This window comes from Procambarus clarkii, chromosome 11 (genome assembly GCF_040958095.1).
Source record: "Procambarus clarkii isolate CNS0578487 chromosome 11, FALCON_Pclarkii_2.0, whole genome shotgun sequence".
Taxonomy (NCBI): domain Eukaryota; kingdom Metazoa; phylum Arthropoda; class Malacostraca; order Decapoda; family Cambaridae; genus Procambarus; species Procambarus clarkii.
Genome location: NC_091160.1, coordinates 36368848 through 36389163, shown reverse-complemented (window position 1 = coordinate 36389163; position 20316 = coordinate 36368848). Strand labels below are relative to the sequence as shown.

At 43.8% G+C, this 20316-nt stretch overlaps 1 protein-coding gene across 1 annotated transcript in view; it reads right to left on the bottom strand.

The window, feature by feature from the left end:
- LOC123758302 (frizzled-10) overlaps positions 1–19907 on the bottom strand; it is a 40144-nt gene extending 20237 nt beyond the window's left edge. The window contains exon 1 of the mRNA XM_045742513.2: positions 19493–19907. Within this exon, the coding sequence (XP_045598469.1) occupies positions 19493–19687 (195 nt within the window). The 5' untranslated portion in view covers positions 19688–19907. The remainder of the gene's footprint in view (positions 1–19492) is intronic.
- Positions 19908–20316: the final 409 nt, after the last annotated feature.

Below are 20316 nucleotides of genomic sequence, written 5' to 3'. Positions count from 1 at the left end.
GACAGCACGCTGTACTTGTGATTCTGTAGTCCTGGGTTCGATCCCAGGCGCCGGCGAGAAACAATGGGCAGAGTTTGTTTCACCCTATGCCCCTGTTACCTAGCAGTAAAATAGGTACCTGAGTGTTAGTCAGCTGTCACGGGCTGCTTCCTGAGGGTGGAGGCGTGGTCGAGGACCGGGCCGCGGGGACACTAAAAAGCCCCGAAATCATCTCAAGATAACCTCAAGAAATTGTTTACGACTTTTGTTAGGCCAAAGCTAGAATATGCAGCGGTTGTATGGTGCCCATATCTTAAGAAGCACATCAACAAACTGGAAAAGGTGCAACGACATGCCACTAAGTGGCTCCCAGAACTGAAGGGCAAGAGCTACGAGGAGAGTTTAGAGGCATTAAATATGCCAAAACTAGAAGACAGAAGAAACAGAGGTGATATGATCACTACGTACAAAATAGTAACAGGGATTGATAAAATCGACAGGGAAGAATTCCTGAGACCTGGAACTTCAAGAACAAGAGGTCATAGATTTAAACTAACGAAACAAAGCTGCCGGAGAAATATAAGAAAATTCACTTTCGCAAACAGCGTGGTAGACGGTTGGAACAAGTTAGGTGAGAAGGTGGTGGAGGCCAAGACCGTCAGTAGTTTCAAAGCGTTATATGACAAAGAGTGCTGGGAAGACGGGACACCACGAGCGTAGCTCTCATCCTGTAACTACAGTTAGGTAAACAAACACTACAAAACAAGAGTTACGAGGTGAAGCTAGAGGCGTTAAATATGCCAACGTAGAAAATAAGAAAATAGAAGAAAAAAGAGGCGATATTATCATCACTTACAAAATAATAACAAATGTACCAAAATGACAAAGAGGAATTCCTGAAACCAGCAACTTCAAGAACAAGAGGACACAGATTCAAGCTAAGGAAACAAAGGTGCCGAAAACATATTCGAAAGTTTTCTTGTGCAGTGGGACGGTTGGAGCAAGTTAAGTGAGAAGATGGTGAGGCCAAAACCGTCAATAGTTTCAAAGAGTACTGGGAAGACGGGACACCACGAGCGTACCTCTCAACCTGTAACTACACTTGGGTAATCACACACACAGTTGAGAGGCGGGACTAAAGAGCTAGAGCTCAACCCCCGCAAGCACAATTAGGTAAGTAAGTCGACACACGTCACGTCATGTCAGCGAGGCGGACAGCCAGCTTCCTATCGTAAGTCACTCTTTATTCCACATTTCCAAAACGTTTTCTTTCACCTACACCTCTCTTATCTTTTTTACACACAAAAAAAGAAATAATTCCATGGACAATACTTCCCAGAGACCCCAATTAAATTTCATTAAATGTCATATTTTTTCACTTAAATTTACATTCCGTACAGCAAGCCTATGAGTTAATAAGTTATCTCATTTCAACTCAGGCCCCAAGGTCTATTAAGTAACTTTGTCAACCACTGATCATAAAATATCTTCTAATTATAATCTGAGAAGCAAACTTGGTTTTAACGTTCCGTAGGCTGTATTTAATTGGTTATTAGAGGGCAGACACACGTGTATATAACAACTCAAAATACAAGCATTATTAGAAGCAGACACCTGGCCTGAGTGTAAGAGTTACTTAGACGCTACAGTCAAGAGAGATCAATGTGTGTGGCGAGAGTTTTATAAGAGTAAAGGCCCCCAGCCAGACCCATGCCAGCAACCACCCCCACCAGCCCACCCTCACCCGAACTCACCCTGGCTTAGACTTCACTCAATTCGACCAAACTTCCATCGATGTAGCTAGAAAACCTTCGCTATCTGCAGCAAAATTTCCGTATACATTTACGGCGAAGACAGAAATTAGTATGTTTTGATTACAATGCAATGTTAAGGCAAATGTTAGGAGAGAAGAGACTAGTGGTGCAGGACATCGGACACTTCCTAATTACCCATCAAAAGTGAGTCGTTTCCCGCGCATCGCTTTGATGTGTGCGATAACGCTTTCAGCTGGAATTATCGATGCTTGTACCTCTCAGCTTATCTCGCCTCACTGACAAATACGTCGGCTAGACTTATCAGGCGACAGCGTAACCGCGCTACTCCAGTTAGCGCCATAACGCGAATATAAGCGCCCCGTAAAAAACGTCCAGACTTACAGCGGATGAAACAATAGTCCATATATTAAGGCAATTGGGAAGCAAGTACTTATCCCTTGTTATTTCCAATATATTAAATGATATTTATCAGGTATGCGGACTTAACTACCATTACCTCATGACATTAACGATCAATACTTTACACACTAACCACCACGTGACAGCCTCTAAAAAAAAAAACTTGACAAGGGGCTCATGGCAACTGTCCACAGATGCCAATTAGTGTGTATCGCGGCAGTTTAGCTCATAATTCGGGTGTCTGGTTTAACAAGGCGCCGCTAAATTAGCATGCCTGCTCTCACTACTCTCCTTAAAACTCCCACCCCAACTCCTTATCAACTACGCGCTGGGCTACTCTGGCTTTAATAATTACTCTATTCCTAAGTCTAACTTGGGTACTCTTATAACCAACCACTATCATCTTGTATTGCCAACCACTTTCAGGACGGGCCGAAACGTCGTCGTCCCTTCACCTTCTAGTGTGTGGCCTGGTCAACAACCACTATCATCTTGGTAAGCCATGCCCACAGCCACCACCGACAGGCTGGGTGGTGGCTATACCCCTCTGTAACACCAGCCCGTTCTCTTCATTTGCCACTCAAATATCAAATATCCAACCTTCTAGCCTAACAAGAAACGTACAAACCCAAGCGACCCGCCTAATCTATCGAGTCCGATGCATAGAAAACGTAGATATTTGCGTGACGTTACTTTTAATAGCGGGTTGTATTTATAACTTTGGTTACCAAAACGTATAAAATGTGACCTATTAGATGAGAGGGACAGGCCGGCGATCGCTCAGTCATAATAAATGAATCGTTCAATAAATTTCAACACCCAACAATTATCATTCTGGTCAACATGTTGAAATACACTAACTAGAAATTAATTGCATGTGGTCTTTGTACGACTGTGAATGACCGCGCAGAATGGAGACTCCGGACTCTCAATGTCTACTGATGACGAGATAACTGTCAGTAGGATATATACCCTGGAAGACTGCAAGAAACTTCCCGATGGCCTGGACAACCTTAGAGAACTGTCAAACGCAGGCGATGAGTCACAATAACGTGGCTGAGGTATGTTGACCAATCCACACACTAGAAAATGAAGGGACGACGACGTTTCGGTCCGCCCTGGACCACAATCGACTTGAGAATGGTCCAGGACGAACCGAAACGTCGTCATCCCTTCATTTTCTAATGTGTGGCTTGGTCAACAATTGTCCAACTAGGGACTCACCTACCAGAGTTGACCTCAAGCAAGTGGTAGGTAATGGCGCTGGCAACAAGAAGCAGGACTCATCGGTGAGACCTTCCTGGCATCAGATGGCGGAACACATCTGAGGGTTTTTTCACAGGGAGCTGGTCTCCCGAGGCCCACAACGAACGGGTATCATTACGCCACATGCAATTTTAGCCAACATAAGAACTGTGTTTAGAGACCTGAATACGGAGTCATCTAAGGCTCCGTAGACCACATATGTCAAACCAGTTTTGGAATATGCAACATCAGCTTGGAGTATATATGTTTAAGCACAAAACGAAGCTAGAGGAAGTCAACCAGAAGTACATCACTAAACTTGCACCAAATAAACAAAAGTTACGTCACTGGGAGACGGAAGAATTTGGGTGATAAGATTTCAACACACCGTTTTTAGGGGAATTGATATAGCAGACTAGGACTGATTATTTGATACCGGAAGAACACAAAAGTGGGGACAGGTGGTACTGCAAATGAGCCATTCTAAATCATTTTTTTCAGTGTAACAATAATAAACAAATGACATGCACTAAAAAGTTCAGCGGTGGTGGAAGATTCCATACAGGGCTTCAAGTGAACATATGAGAGCGCTTAACACCACCACTAACACCATCGCCAAACACCAACCCACCGTGACTATCACCACCTCTATCACCAGGTCTCTTAGCACTACCATAAAGATAAGTGGAGATACTGTACTGTAAACGACCCGCCCCAACCACCCATCATTCCCCCCCCCCTCTCCCGCCACATTTTTAGATAAAGGTAAAAACCAAACTTAAATATTGCTAGGACTAGTATAGCACATATATGTACTATATTAAGGGTCCTGGGTAGTACAGTCCAACCCGTCCTCACACTAGGCTGTTTAAAGCAGCGGCCCTCTTCCCCAGACGCATTCATAAATTTTAAAATATTGTGTATTAAAATTTGGTTTGTTCTCATATATAAATGAATATTATTATACATAAAAATTCTATGTATAGTTAGGCGGAGGTTACGTTACAACCCGTCCTCGACTCAAGTCCATTACATTCAGCGGTCAACCCCACAGACGCATTCATATATTTTAACATGCTGTTCATTCAAAACGGGAATTTTCTCAAGTATAAATTAATATTATAATATATTAGCATATTGTGCATATATAGGCATAGGTTAGGTCAGGTGTTTAGGTTCTGTTGGCGATTATTTGTAATTGTAGTACGTAGGTGAAGCATTTATAGCGTTGTGATTCGAACAAAATTAGTCAGTGAAGCACTTGTTCCGGATATGTTCGAACGTCAGCAGTTGTGAGTCGTGTGTAAACCGCTTTTCATTCATAAACAGGGGGTTTAGCGGGTGCATGGAATCACTTTTGGATCTTTGTTTGGAGGATGGGCTGTAGGTTAGGTGTTGAGGTTCAGTTCGCGAATATTTGTATACAACCCGTCTGCGACTCAAGTCCATTACATCCAGCGGTCGACCCCCAGCCCGTCCTCCAAACAAAGATCCAAAAGTGATTCCATGCACCCGCCAAACCCCCTGTTTATGAATGAAAAGCGGTTTACACACGACTCACAACTGCTGACGTTCAAACATATCCGGAACAAGTGTTTCACTGCAGCCCGTCTTCCAAACAAAGATCCAAAAGTGATTCCATCCACCAGCCAAACCCCCTGTTTATGAATGAAAAGCGGTTTACACACGACTCACAACTGCTGACGTTCGAACATATCCGGAACAAGTGCTTCACTGACGAATTCTGTTCGAATCACAACGCTATAAATGCTTCACCCACGTACTACAAATACAAATAATCGCCAACAGAACCTAAACACCTAACCTAACCTATCCTATGCCTATATATACACAATATGCCAATATATTATAATATTAATTTATACTTGAGAAAATTCCCGGTTTGAATGAACAGCATGTTAAAATTTATGAATGCGTCTGTGGGGTCGACCGCTGGATGTAATGGACTTGAGTCGAGGACGGGTTGGTATGAATACACTCTGGCTTCATGTCCCCCGACATAATGAATTATTATAATTATTATTATATTAGGCCTCAGATAGCGTGTATAAGGCCTAGGTTTATTAGATTAGGTTAGGTTTTATTGGCAACATAAATATAAAAACTTTGCCGGTTTGTCCATATTTAATACTACAAAGTCGACTTTCTAGTGGTCCATCACGACATATTAGTACTTTAGTCCACATCGTTACTCTAAGTACTGTGCTTTAATTCTAGTTCAAGTTTAAGTATGTTTATTGAGACGAAAAGCATACATCTCAAAGGGATAGAGTAGTTTAGGCTATTTCTACCCTTCTTTAATTGTAGGAGGATAGGCTGTTCACGCACACATACACTGCTATTGTTCCTGAATGCATTCCAAGCAGAGACCCTGAACTGAATCTCTTATCAACACGCATACACCGCCCCCCCCTTACACGCACTGTTACTGAAAAGTAATTGTTTATGCAGCTCATGAATGTAGTTCCTACCTTACCTTGAGGTTACCTTGAAGTGATTTCGAGGCTCAGCGACCCCGCGGCCCGGTCGTCGACCAGGCCTCCTCGTTGCTGGACTGGTCAACCAGGCTGCTTGCAGCCTGACGTATGAGTCACAGCCTGGTTGATCAGGTATCCTTTGGTATAAAATAAAACATTTATACAGGGTATAAATGGACTAAGCTACTCTATCCCTTTAACATGTATTTTATTGTCTCAATAAAATTACTTTAATTTAGAAGACAGGTTAGTCCGCAGAGTTTTCCCTTCCCACAGCTCTTGGAAACACTTGCACTAAAAGTATGCCCTAGCACACAGCCTGGTTGATCCAGTATCATTTGAAGGAGTTTATCAAGTTATCTTTTTGAACTAAAAGAGATCGGCCAGTTATTCACCTTATTTGTAGTCTTTGTCTTATTATTTGCCTGTAGAGTTGTCTTATTATTTGAAGTCCACATCAGAACTTTGGTATCTACAGTTCTCTCGACATTCCTATTACACTTCTCCTTTTCAAGGGGGCTATTTTGGACATCCTGTCATGCCTCGTATGGTGGTATTTGTGTGTGCAGATTTGGAACCAGTCCCCATGGTATTATATAAGTATAAATTAATGCATCTCCTGCCTTCACGCCAGGAAATTTCTTTCAATATTTTAAACGGTCCCAATTTAAAGTTTTATTGATTAGCTTCTAGCAGTAAAATCTTTGCTTTCTCTCCAGGTCAACAATTTCTCTAGCTTTGAATGGGTTGTTAATGTGCAACTATAAACCACTCTAGAGAGCACCAGTGTTATTAGTGTGACTTATCTTGTTCGAGAGGTTCTTGTTATCCAACATGTCAATTTCTTGTGACAAGTTCTGTTCTTTAAAAGTAAGGTCTTCCAACATTAAGCCCAAGTCTTTTACATTGCTCTTTCCGTAGTGTAGTTTGACTGTGTGGTATGTTGTTTTTGTACATAGCGCAGTAACTGTAACTTATCCTCACTCAACATGTGTTGTGACTTATTGAAAGACTTGATTATTATCAGATTGGACTCTAATATATTATATATGGAGCTCTATATTGTCTACTCGCGTAAAATGTCCTAATGTCGTCTGGAAAGGATACAGAAGACGTCGCAGATTGTCCTTACTCGGGGCCCCTTCACTTGGCCACTTCAACAACACCTCCCCTTCCTCGACGAACCTTATCGGGTCACCTCTGCTCCCCACCGCTACTCTTCCCATACCACCTCTGCTGCCTTTCCTTCCGCACCCTAACCCTGGTTTTTTCTGCTCTGCATCCTCATCTCCCCTGGTATTGTGCCTATATATTTTGTTGTAATTGTTCTTTACAATGACTATCCTTCAATAGAACATGTGTGGATTTTGTGCCAATTTCAGTTAATTGTTCCTGGATTTAGGGAATTCTGCTCCCCAAGCCGGGACTAAGCTTGACTTGAGAGCCTGGCCCAATAGGTTGTTGCTAGGAGCGGCTCGCAGACCCACATATCCACTACAGCCCGGTTGCAGAAAACTTTTTTCCTTGAAAACTGCCACTTTTGTTCCGGACATTGATACTTGGAATTTCTTTTACGTGCTAGGACCGTCGGCCTCTTGCTCATTCTGTACTCTGATTGTGCCTATGCTGAATCTGGATGATTCTTAACTGTAGACATGCTATGAGATGCAATGTTCTTGCTAATACCTGTCGCTGACTGTTGAAGCCTTTTATCCTCGCTATCCTGAATTCGGCTAAGAAAACGTTGTAGTATTGATATCTCTCTGCTTCTCTTCCCTCCACATACAGACTCAACATGGCAGGGGCCTTTACTCCATAGGTGATCCTTTCCCCATACTATTGTCAGTTTTTTAACTCCCCTTTTTTTCTAGTGGAGGTTTGATAAGGTGGGCGCCGGCAAATGTATTACTTTTATTCGGTTTTGGAAGGAGAATGCTGCAAGAATTGGCACTCGTATGCCTATTGACACTTCTCTCACCCATATTTGGAAAAAAAAGATCTAAAATTGCATTACTTTGTCCTTGTATGTCTGATATGAGGACGAGACAGTACTGGAGCAAGCACAGTACCCTCGGGGACTGAGCTTTTCATGCTGGATGATCATGATTTTATTTTTGTTGACTATTAATGTCCTTTTCGTTAGGACATTAAATATCCATCTCCCTACTTTGCCAGTAATACCTTTTGGGTGCCTTTTGTGGTCACCCTTGTTGAAAGCTTTTATAAAATCTGTGTATTAATTACATCAGCTTGTTGCTTGTCTTCCGTGGCAGCTACGGTCGTGTCATGGTGAACGAGCAATTGCATGAGACAGGTTGAACCTATGTTGTCCAGGGTTATGTACACGAACACATTTTTATCATGTATTGTTAATGCTGTCTAAAATTTTTTGCCTCTGCTATATTTGCTCTTTGGTGGAGTGGTGTTATCTGCACAATGCCCTCTACACACTCACCTCTGGTTCCTGTCACACTGCCACCGCCTTATCTTGCCGAAATGACAATAAAGCAAAACTTTAGAACAAATGAGTGTTGAAGTGATACCCAGATAAGAATAAAAGGGAGGGAAGATAAGGGCTGTTTTTTACTCGACAGCTTTTACCTTGAGTTTGCAGTACCGAGCTGTAGCGCCTGGGCCCCAGCCCTTCCAACAGTCGGTCGTCTAATACAATCCTGATTCCAATCCTCCATAGTCCATTATCCTTACACTGAAGAAGTGTTCATGTTATGACAACTCGGATCCTCTTCTCACTAATTATAAGTTCCTCCCGACCATTGTGTTGTTCCTCTAGCCATCTTACTCCTGTTCTCATTCCCATAACATTCTACTTATTTAGGATGAAGTTCAATGACCATTTGTTTGGCAACGCTACACTCATTCCTGACACTCTCTTAATAGATTAAAGGGTGGATGAACTACCTAGTGTCATTCTGGAATCTAGACTTGTATTTGATCCCAAATAGATTTGCTACATAACTTTCCTTCTTTGGCTTCGTGTTGCTGCTTCATAGTGACATTACTTCTCTATGTTCCATTATCATCACCCTTATTATACTCTCTAGCCCTTTGCATGGTACATTTATGTACAAGTGTCTCAAGTTGAGTGGTTACTGTCCACTCCATTGGTATATTGGCATGGCATGTGCCTCTCTCAAGTAGCACCACCTTTGTCTTCAGTGTTGCATTAAAGATCCTTAAGAGTGGATTACCTTGAGGTTACCTTGAGGTGCTTCCGGGGCTTAGTGTCCCCGCGGCCCGGTCGTCGACCAGGCCTCCTGGTTGCTGGACTGATCAACCAGTCTGTTAGACGCGGCTGCTCGCAGCCGCGTCTAACTTGCACATGATTTTGCACATGATCTGCACATGATTTTGCTTGCACATGATTTTATCGGTGTCTTTTAGGATCGATGGCGAGACCCCGCTTGATACCTGCTTGATGGGGTTGAGGGAGTTCTTCTACTCCTCAAGTCCCCAATTGACTTGAGAGTTTGGTCCAACAGGTTGTTGCTTGGAGCGGCCCACTCCAACACTCTCTCAGATCCCACAGTCTTTGGTTCAAGTCCTTGAAATTGGTTCCTTATCTTTCCTTCTGTCACTAATATTGGAACTCGTTTCAGTCTCTGGAGAAGCTCTCTCTCTCTCGTGTCAGGCAGTTGCTCCAGATCCACTTGGAAAGGTTCAAGTAACACTTCCCATTTCCCTGACATTTGACGTTAACTCTCACCTTCTCACCTCCTTGTATAGCTGTACAACACTTTCGGTTGGTACTTAACTTTGGAGGTTGGCGTTCTTATTTTTTTTTTTTTGAGATATATACAAGAGTTGTTACATTCTTGTACAGCCACTAGTACGCGTAGCGTTTCGGGCAAGTCCTTAATCCTATGGTCCCTGGAATACGATCCCCTGCCGCGAAGAATCGTTTTTTCATCCAAGTACACATTTTACTGTTGCGTTAAACAGAGGCTACAGTTAAGGAATTGCGCCCAGTAAATCCTCCCCGGCCAGGATACGAACCCATGACATAGCGCTCGCGGAACGCCAGGCGAGTGTCTTACCACTACACCACGGAGACTGCTATCGTTTCTCTTGCGTGTATACTTGTTCTTTTGTTGTGTTTATATTCAACAAGTGGCAACAAAAGTGGCAAGCAGCACAGGCCGTAGTGAGTCTGTAGTGGACTTTAGTTATTCTGCTCCTCTCTCTATTTTCTGGTTTATGAAGTGCCTTAAGTCCACTTTTCCATGCTTAAGGTTGTGGTATTTCTATTGTTTATTAAACAATAGAATTGCCCTACTAAAGTTAGGGTACCATGGTACCCTAACTTTTTGTTAGGGAATGTAGTACCTCCCTCCTGCCTCTAAACATTTCTCTTGCACAGATTTGTCCCTCGGTTATTATACTCGATGGATTCTACCTAAGTTCCCCCTTATTTTCTGACTCCGTTTTTTGATAAAGCAGCTTGTTATCCTGGTCTGTTTTTTTTCATATTGCTTGTTAGCTCTACATTATAATCTGATGTTAGCATGCGGTTGTCACCGACTTCAACTGATATTTCGTAGTCTAATATCTGTATCTTCTTAATTTTGGCTAAAGATGAGGTCTAACCTTAAGCAGATATTATCTCCTTCGAATCTAGTTGTCTCTCTGACGTGTTGTATCTGAAAGATTCTTCAAATGACCTAAAGTGTTTAGTATTTCAGGCCTCTTTGTTTCTATCACCTTACAATTCAATTTCCGGGTTCTTGAAATTGGCCATGAAATTGCATCTTTGCTCATATTCTAACGGGTTAATTTTGGCTACATCTGACACACGCGTTGGATTATGATTATTATTGTCTTGTTGTTGTCCTGATGGTATTATTGTCTTGTTGTTGTCCTGATGGTATTATTGTCTTGTTGTTGTCCTGATGGTATTATTGTCTTGTTGTTGTCCTGATGGTATTATTGTCTTGTTGTTGTCCTGATGGTATTATTGTCTTGTTGTTGTCCTGATGGTATTATTGTCTTGTTGTTGTCCTGATGGTATTATTGTCTTGTTGTTGTCCTGATGGTATTATTGTCTTGTTGTTGTCCTGATGGTATTATTGTCTTCTTGTTGTCCTGATGGTATTATTGTCTTGTTGTTGTCCTGATGGTATTATTGTCTTGTTGTTGTCCTGATGGTATTATTGTCTTGTTGTTGTCCTGATGGTATTATTGTCTTCTTGTTGTCCTGATGGTATTATTGTCTTGTTGTTGTCCTGATGGTATTATTGTCTTCTTGTTGTCCTGATGGTATTATTGTCTTGTTGTTGTCCTGATGGTATTATTGTCTTCTTGTTGTCCTGATGGTATTATTGTCTTGGTTTGTGTTTGCTTGCTGGGGAGTTGTTTATGATGATACTTTAGTTTTCTGGTTTCAGGGTGTTATACATGTTGTGTTATACATGTTGTGTTATACATGTTGTGTTATACATGTTGTGTTATACATGTTGTGTTATACATGTTGTGTTATACATGTTGTGTTATACATGTTGTGTTATACATGTTGTGTTATACATGTTGTGTTATACATGTTGTGTTATACATGTTGATATTGTTCGTGACTTCATTGTTTTCTAGGACAAGTTCCTCAAAGTGTACAAATGAACAACATTTTTGGAAACAAATGATTTTTGTTAATTATAAAAATTGACAATAATTGTGAAGTCTTCTTTCTCTGCAAAGTCTTTTAGTTTTGTCAAAGTTTAAACGCCTGATAATTTTGCGCTGAAATATTTTCTCCCATTGTCCATTAAGTCTTTCTTCCTCATATCTCAGATCTTGACAAAAATAAACATTAAAAGTGGCATTCATCACTACTTAATGTTTGACTAGTATCTGCACTCTGCCATAAAGAAATCAACACACATAAACATTAGTTTGGTACTGCACTTCACTGTGAGTATTAGGCTGTTAGTTTGTTGGTTTATGACTGTTAGAAGGCAGTCTTGCTTGACTAGTATTCACCTAGTTGTGTTTGCGGGGGTTGAGCTTTGCTCTTTCGGCCCACCTCTCAACTGTCAATCAACTGTTTATTAACTTTTTTTCACACACACACAAGGGGGCCTCGTAGCCTGGTAGGGGGCCTCGTAGCCTGGTAGGGGGCCTCGTAGCCTGGTGGATAGCGCGCAGGATTCGTAATTACTGTGGCGCGGGTTCGATTCCCGCACGAGGTAGAAACAAATGGGCAAAGTTTCTTTCACCCTGAATGCCCCTGTTACCTAGCAGTAAATAGGTACCTGGGAGTTAGTCAGCTGTCACGGGCTGCTTCCTGGTGTGTGTGTGTGTGTGTGTGTGTGTGTGTGTGTGTGTGTGTGTGTGTGTGTGTGGGAAAAAAAAAGTAGTTAGTAAACAGTTGATTGACAGTTGAGAGGCGGGCCGAAAGAGCAAAGCTCAATCCCCGTAAAAACACAACTAGTAAACACACACACACACCAGGAAGCGGCCCGTGACAGCTGACTAACAACCCGTCCTCTTAAAAATAACGACACTTTGGGCTGGTATGCGCGCTATGGCCAAATTTGGACGTAATTTGAAATAAAATCGACTCACAAAAGTGACGTACTGTCCCGTTTTCTGTTTGAGTCCTCCGGCCTACTCGGACACGCTAGGAGAAGAAACTTTCAATTCACGTTTTTCATACCGTTTTGAAACTTTGAGAATTTCCTGCCCACCTAACCTATGAGAGGACCCTTAACTTACTGATGTTGAAAAAAAATCCCAAATATATTTTATTTTTTTTTTTCATTTTCAAATTACGTCCAATTTCGGCCATACGGGCAAACGGCCAAAAGCGACGTTAATTTTAAGAGGACAGGTTGCGTCAACTCCCAGGTATCTATTTATTGCTAAGTAACAGCAGTAGGGTGAAAGAAACTTTGCCCATTTGTTTCTGCCTGGTGCGGGAATCGAACCCGCGCCACAGAATTATGAGCCCTGAGCGCTATCCACCAGGCTACCAGGCCCCCTGGCCCCTAGTGGTGGTTTATGACTGTTAGAAGGTAGTCTTGCTTGACTTGATTGATTGTTGCCGCCGAAGGCGGCTAGTTTATTGTGCACCCCATACTCAGTGTTGGTTATCCTAGCGCGGGTCCACTTGGCCAAAGTGCCAAATTAGGACAAATTGGTCCAAATAGTTTAAAGCTGGCCGATTGTGTGTACAGGTTGCTTACAGTACTCTTACGAATAGTTATGGTAATCAAAAGAAAAATACACTTGCAAAAGGAGGTATATAAATTAAATCATAGCCCAACTTCTTAATACATCAATAAATACGCTTTTAATCTGACTTGCGTATGTTATTCAAAGTACAAGTAAATAAATCAGAGTAACTAGTCGCTATCTTCCCCTTTAGTCACTAATTACCACCTACTGAACAATTTGCATACATCTCGCTATGCTTATGGAATTACAACCACAACTAAACATACTCGAGATAAAACTAGCATATCTAATCCTATTGAAAGAATTAGCAACAATAATCACTAGAAATTAGCTAGATTAAGACGAGGCTTGCAGCCTAATCGTCACGTTGGCCTCCTTGGAGAATTGGCGTGCTGTAGGCATTTGAAATCCTAACAAGAAGTAACAGATTTCTTCACGGCAAACGCCAGGCTGTTATTTTTGACGGTTTTCCACTGCTCAATATCCTTTGTGGTGAAGCTGGTGATGTCCACCTCTGGGGCCACATGCTGGCTAAGGAAACTGATCACCTTTTGTTACTAGAGCAACCTCGGCTCTTGAAGAACGACACATTTCATCCACTCACAATGCATGACGCTTCATTTTTGGCATTAAGCCTGCGCTTCACTGATGCTGCCTGCGTTTCATTGAACTTGCCATCACTTCACCGAGGCTGCCAGCACTTCACCGAGGCTGCCATCACTTCACCGAGGCTGCCAGCACTTCACCGAGGCTGCCATCACTTCACCGAGGCTGCCAGCACTTCACCGAGGCTGCCAGCACTTCACCGAGGCTGCCATCACTTCACCGAGGCTGCCAGCACTTCACCGAGGCTGCCAGCACTTCACCGAGGCTGCCATCACTTCACCGAGGCTGCCAGCACTTCACCGAGGCTGCCATCACTTCACCGAGGCTGCCAGCACTTCACCGAGGCTGCCATCACTTCACCGAGGCTGCCATCACTTCACCGCGGCTGCCATCACTTCACCGCGGCTGCCATCACTTCACCAAGGCTGCCAGCATCACCGAGGTTGCCTGCACTTCACTGAGGCTACCAGCGTTTCACTGCTCTTATTATGACCCTTGCGGAACACTGGTCACTTTGTCTGTGCGTGTGTCTGGTGTTCAGATAGGGGCACACGAGGGATTTATAAGCTGAATGCCCACTTTATTTTCCCTTAAATGAAAGGTTCATGACATCATGCCTCCTATAGTTAACAACTAAAGAGTTCAAAGTTTGCTATTAACGTTCTCTAAAATCCCTGGTTCGTATATTTTGTTTTACACAATTATACTAATTACGTGAATGGTGCAAATGTGGTTTTCAATTATCGCAGCTTCGGAATTCAGGTAAAAACAAATGACAAAAATGATATTAGGGAAACTGTAGGTGCATTGATCCATATGAAACAACTATTTATAACCATACAAACTCGTGTGTTTGTCTAACCGTTAATGAATATAACGCTTTCTTCTAATAATTTCTAAGCCAGTTTGGGTAAATATAACACTTATATAAAATTCTTGGTGAAGGCAGATACTTGTATAATATTAAAGATGCCAATACAAGAAGTGAAAAGTATATAAGCTTATCGTTCTCGAGTCTGATTTATTAAGGAGTGTACCCAGCGACATGTGATTTAAGGGAATCAGAGGAAAGCAATAAATAATGGACATAGAAGTGTGGACATTGAGGTGTGTGTTACTGCGAGTGGAACCAGGAGAACTGCACAGTTTGAGCAATAAGGGACATTACACACACACACAAATCACAATAACGTGATCCATCAAATGAACAAATCCACGGCCCTTGTGGATTTGTTTATTTAATAAGGGGACATGCTTCCATTCCATCAAAATGACCAGGGCCAGATTCACGAAGCAGATTCACGAAGCAGTTACGCAAGCACTTAAAAACCTGTACATCTTTTCTCAATCTTTGGCGGCTTTGTTTACAATTATTAAACAGATAATCAGCTCCGAAGCACCAGGAGGCTGCTTATAACAATAACAACAGTTGATTGGCAAGTTTTCATGCTTGTAAATTGTTTAATAAATGTAACCAAAGCCGTCAAAGACTGAGGAAAGACGTACAGGTTCGTAAGTGCTTGCGTAACTGCTTCGTGAATCTGGCCCCTGGAGTCAGCTTGGTGGGCAGTACGTAAGTGACCACATGACGTTTCCTGTTTCCGGTTGTAATGGCACGAGTGCAGCCACTGGGACACGGTGTATGGTGGCGGGCAGTGTATTAATGTCCATAGAAGCGTGCCCAGCTGTTGCCTCTTGTTTATCAACATGCACGAAGGAGGATTAAAGAGTATATTTTAGAGTGCGCCTTCTAAGAGTTATCATAACATACACGGAGACATTTAGCGATTTGCGTTTGTTATTGTTGCCTGCTATTTTTACCCAGTTAAGCAACTTGTTTAAGGGAACTAGAATAAACATTTAGAAATTCCCCCAAATTTATACCGAACATCAATGTCTGCTCGTTATTGACGCCTCACTCCATAATTATAATACAAATATTACTGATGATAATACTTAGCAATGACCTACTAGCTGAGGGCATTGATTCGTTGAGAGCTTCAGGTAAACTACGAAGACACAAAATAACGAAACTTACATTGCCAGCCTGTACCTTAGCCAGGCATGCTTTGGTAACCTAATATCACTCGCTATCGTGCAAGATCCCCCCCCCCATATCTAAGGTTTAAAATTTAAACTAGTGAACCAACGTATTCGTATTATAACCGTTCGGTTGTATCTCTGAGAGTATATACCACCCACTAATACAGATGGAGTAATAATGAAATTATTAGTTCGTACTGGAGTACGAACTCCAGTAGTTCGGTGGAGTAGACAAAAGTACCAAAATCGGTGGTAGTAGACAACTTCTGTGCCTTTTCACAGCAGTTGTACGATTGTACTATAAAACACTTCTTAGTCAAAAATAACTAGAACAGCTGGAGGAGCGGCTCCGTTCTCTTCAATTAAGGACAAAAGTAGTCGAATAAAACCCTCAAGCCTAAACTAACCGATCACGCATAGGAAAAGCTAGAGTTTATGAATCCAAAATAAGCCGTAGATTGTCCGCTGTGGACTTTGCGTCAAATTATAATGTATTATTTGATAGAAGAGGTTGGGAGGAGAGAGAAGTCTATCATAGGGTCCAGGTAGCACAGTTGGCTTCGTTCTCATCGCACAATCGAGAATTGCGAGTTCGAATCCCGGGCGGGACAGAAATGGTTGGGCACATTTCCTTTCACCTAGTGCCACTGTTCACAGTTAGTAGGTACTCAGTTGTCAGCTTGTTGAGGTGTTGCATCCCGGGGAGGGTCAGTAACCACCCCCCTCCCCTGGGAGGGGGAACCTCGACTTAAGCCTAACGGTATAATAAATATAATATATAATATATATATTCGTTATATAATATATATAATATATATGTATATAATGTATGCGTGTAAATCACGAAATTTAATACGTGATGAAAAAAATCACGTATTTCTCCCTGATAATGCAAGTGCTTAATGAAAAACGTAATGTCATCGTGTACTACCCTGGTGCCCTCGGGGGATGGAAATGTTGCAGATATACTCTGAAGTCTCCATTCCCTTTGAAGGGTCTGGGTGGTGTAACTTACCGTAGCAGTTATGCCAGGTGCGCAAACACCTGTGCTTTCTGAGTTCGAGTCACCTTGCAGGGTGGGCGTCTAAGATATGTTTACCTCTCTCACTTGTGGTCTAAGCAAGTGTGTGTGTATATATATAATATATATAAATATATAAATTTATAAATTATACACTGGCTGCCTGTCACACGACACAAAGAATTATTATTATATTCACACAACTTACATTAGAGAGACTACTACGGTATATATAATGATGGGTATCCACGTGGACCTGTTCTTGTCTCGGTAACGATAGACTATCCTTACCCCCCCCCCCTCGTCCCATCCCAAATGCTTATCCTGACCCCTTCAAAATGCTATATAGTCGTAAAGTTTTGGCGCTATCCCGTGATAATTTCTATAAAAAAAAACACTAGCTAGGCTACCTCAGACGCTTACCAGTCAAATATGCCAGCTAAACAATCCCTATCCTAACTGATACGTATGCTCACCCAGCCTGAGGTTCCCACAAGAAGATTACTTTTAATAACACAATAAAGTTGCTGCCACAAGAAAAATGACAGGCAGGATAACAAACCTTTCAAACAAGAGATGTCAAAGCAATGACAAAGCCGGAGAAGTTGCCGACCGGGAACGTGCAAAAGATAGTTTATTGTCCGAATCCATTCAATAAAGCATCTAAATGATTGGGAATGTTAAAAATGTATAAATCCATATTCTTCACGACAAAAGCGAGAGATAATGATTTACACTCGGAAAATATTAAAGTACCTGGTTCCAAATGTGCACGTGGAAATAATTCGAGAAACTAGGATGCATGACAGGAAGTGCAAAATAGCCCCATTGAAAAGCAGATGTGCAATAGGTTTAATAGTTGCAATGAGAGACAATTCTCTCAACATTAACGGACCAAGACTTTTCAACACTTCCTCTAAACATGAAGAGGACCTCTTACAATGTTGAAAATAGAGCATGATAAACACCTCTGAAGTATTATTCATACGTCAGACTGCAAGCAGTGGTGTGTAACAGCCTTGTTTTGACCAGAACACCCACCTGGAGGCATTGCCAGAGACCGGGCCGCGGGGACATTGATTCCCGGAACCGACGAAAGGTTGGTACCCACACATATATACCAGCCAAGGTTTTCCTATAGGGAGGTATTCACACAAGACTGACCCACAGACACATATACTCGATTAATTCTAACAGGAATATACCCTCACCTACACAAGACTGTCCCACATATACCCATGGACCCGGGTGCCCACACATATACCCATGGACCCGGGTGCCCACACATATACCCATGGACCCGGGTGCCCCCATATATCCCATGGACTCGGGTGCCCACATATACCCATGGACTCGGGTTATCTTGAGGTTATCTTGAGATGATTTCGGGGCTTTTTAGTGTCCCCGCGGCCCGGTCCTCGACCAGGCCTCCACCCCCAGGAAGCAGCCCGTGACAGCTAACACCCAGGTACCTAATTTTACTGCTAGGTAACAGGGGCATAGGGTGAAAGAAACTTCTGCCCATTGTTTCTCGCCGGCGCCTGGGATCGAACCCGGGACCACAGGATCACAAGTCCAGCGTGCTGTCCGCTCGGCCGACCGGCTCCCCCTCCGGGTGCCAACATATACCCATGGACTCGGGTGCCCACATATACCCATGGACCCGGGTGCCCACATATACCCATGGACTCGGGTGCCCACATATACCCATGGACCCGGGTGCCCCCATATACCCCCATGGACCCGGGTGCCCCCATATACCCCCATGGACCCGGGTGCCCACACATAACCATGGACTCGGGTGCCCACATATACCCATGGACTCGGGTGCCCACATATACCCATGGACTCGGGTGCCCACATATACCCATGGACTCGGGTGCCCACATATACCCATGGACTCGGGTGCCCACATATACCCATGGACTCGGGTGCCCACATATACCCATGGACTCGGGTGCCCACATATACCCATGGACCCGGGTGCCCCCATATACCCCATGGACCCGGGTGCCCACACATATAACCATGGACCCGGGTGCCCACACATATAACCATGGACTCGGGTGCCCACATATACCCATGGACTCGGGTGCCCACATATACCCCATGGACCCGGGTGCCCACATATACCCCATGGACCCGGGTGCCCACATATACCCCATGGACCCGGGTGCCCACATATACCCACACATATACCCCATGGACCCGGGTGCCCACATATACCCATGGACCCGGGTGCCCCCATATACCCCATGGACCTGGGTGCCTACATATACCCCCATGGACCCGGGTGCCCACATATACCCATGGACCTGGGTGCCCCCATATACCCATGGACCCGGGTGCCCACATATACCCCATGGACCCAGGTGCCCACATATACCCATGGACCCGGGTGCCCACATATACCCCATGGACTCAGGTGCCCACATATACCCATGGACCCGGGTGCCCACATATACCCCATGGACCTGGGTGCCCACATATACCCCATGGACCCGGGTGCCCACATATACCCATGGACCTGGGTGCCCACATATACCCCATGGACCTGGGTGCCCACATATACCCCATGGACCCGGGTGCCCACATGAAGATATCCACACCAGCCTGCCCCTCCCCCCCCCCCCCCCCACACACACACATACCAGCCAGGGTTTCCTACACACCACTGACCCTCACATACCCATTTGGGCTGCCCGCAGGAAGGTACCCACACCAGACTGATACGCACTCACCTGAATAGCGGCCTCTGCTTGACTGAAGTGTCCCAAGAGGTTGGGCATCCTGGTGGTGTTGTAGAGCATCTCTTTACACATGGGTATAGTAATCCTTTCACACTTGCGAGGCGCTGTGCCCAGCCCGGGCTCCAGGTCCAGTGCCCAGCCGCCCACCACACTCAAAATCACCAAATTCACCCTCATTTTCAGCATTATTCTTTATTTAAATTCCAGGTCCTGATGCGGACAGAGGCCAGATGGGTGCTCGCGGGTGTGTCAAGGGCACGCCATCGGCACACGGCACTTAGGGAAGTGCTGGTTTCCAGAGGAAGGAGACTAGCATGGACGAGGAAGGAGAGAGGAGGTGCGCGAGCTCTCACTCCTCAGGTTAGACTTCAACTGGAGCTTGTCTTCCTCTCCTGCCCTCACCTACCTCTCCCACCCTGCCGCCAGCCCTCTCCCTCCCTCCCTCATTCAGGCCCACCAGAGCCACCATTGCCAGTTCCTGGCTCATACTGGCCATTACCACACCAAGGTTTCCATGCATCTCTGCATCTTCAGGCTTCCACCTGATAACTATACTGGCCGGCTCTTCAAGCTCTTGGCTGTATAACCTACGTTGATCGTTCACATTCAGTAACTCTTTTTTTCGGGTATAAGTTCTATATATCCTCTAGAGTTCTTGGAGGATATATAGTCAATCTAGTTGTGGGTGTTGTTGTGTTGTGTTGTGGTAGGTGTGCTCGCCTAGTTGGGCTTGCAGGGCTTGAGCTTCGGCCCAAGTTGACACAATCAATTATAGATTCCTGAGCCTATTAGGCTCTATCATATCTACATATGGA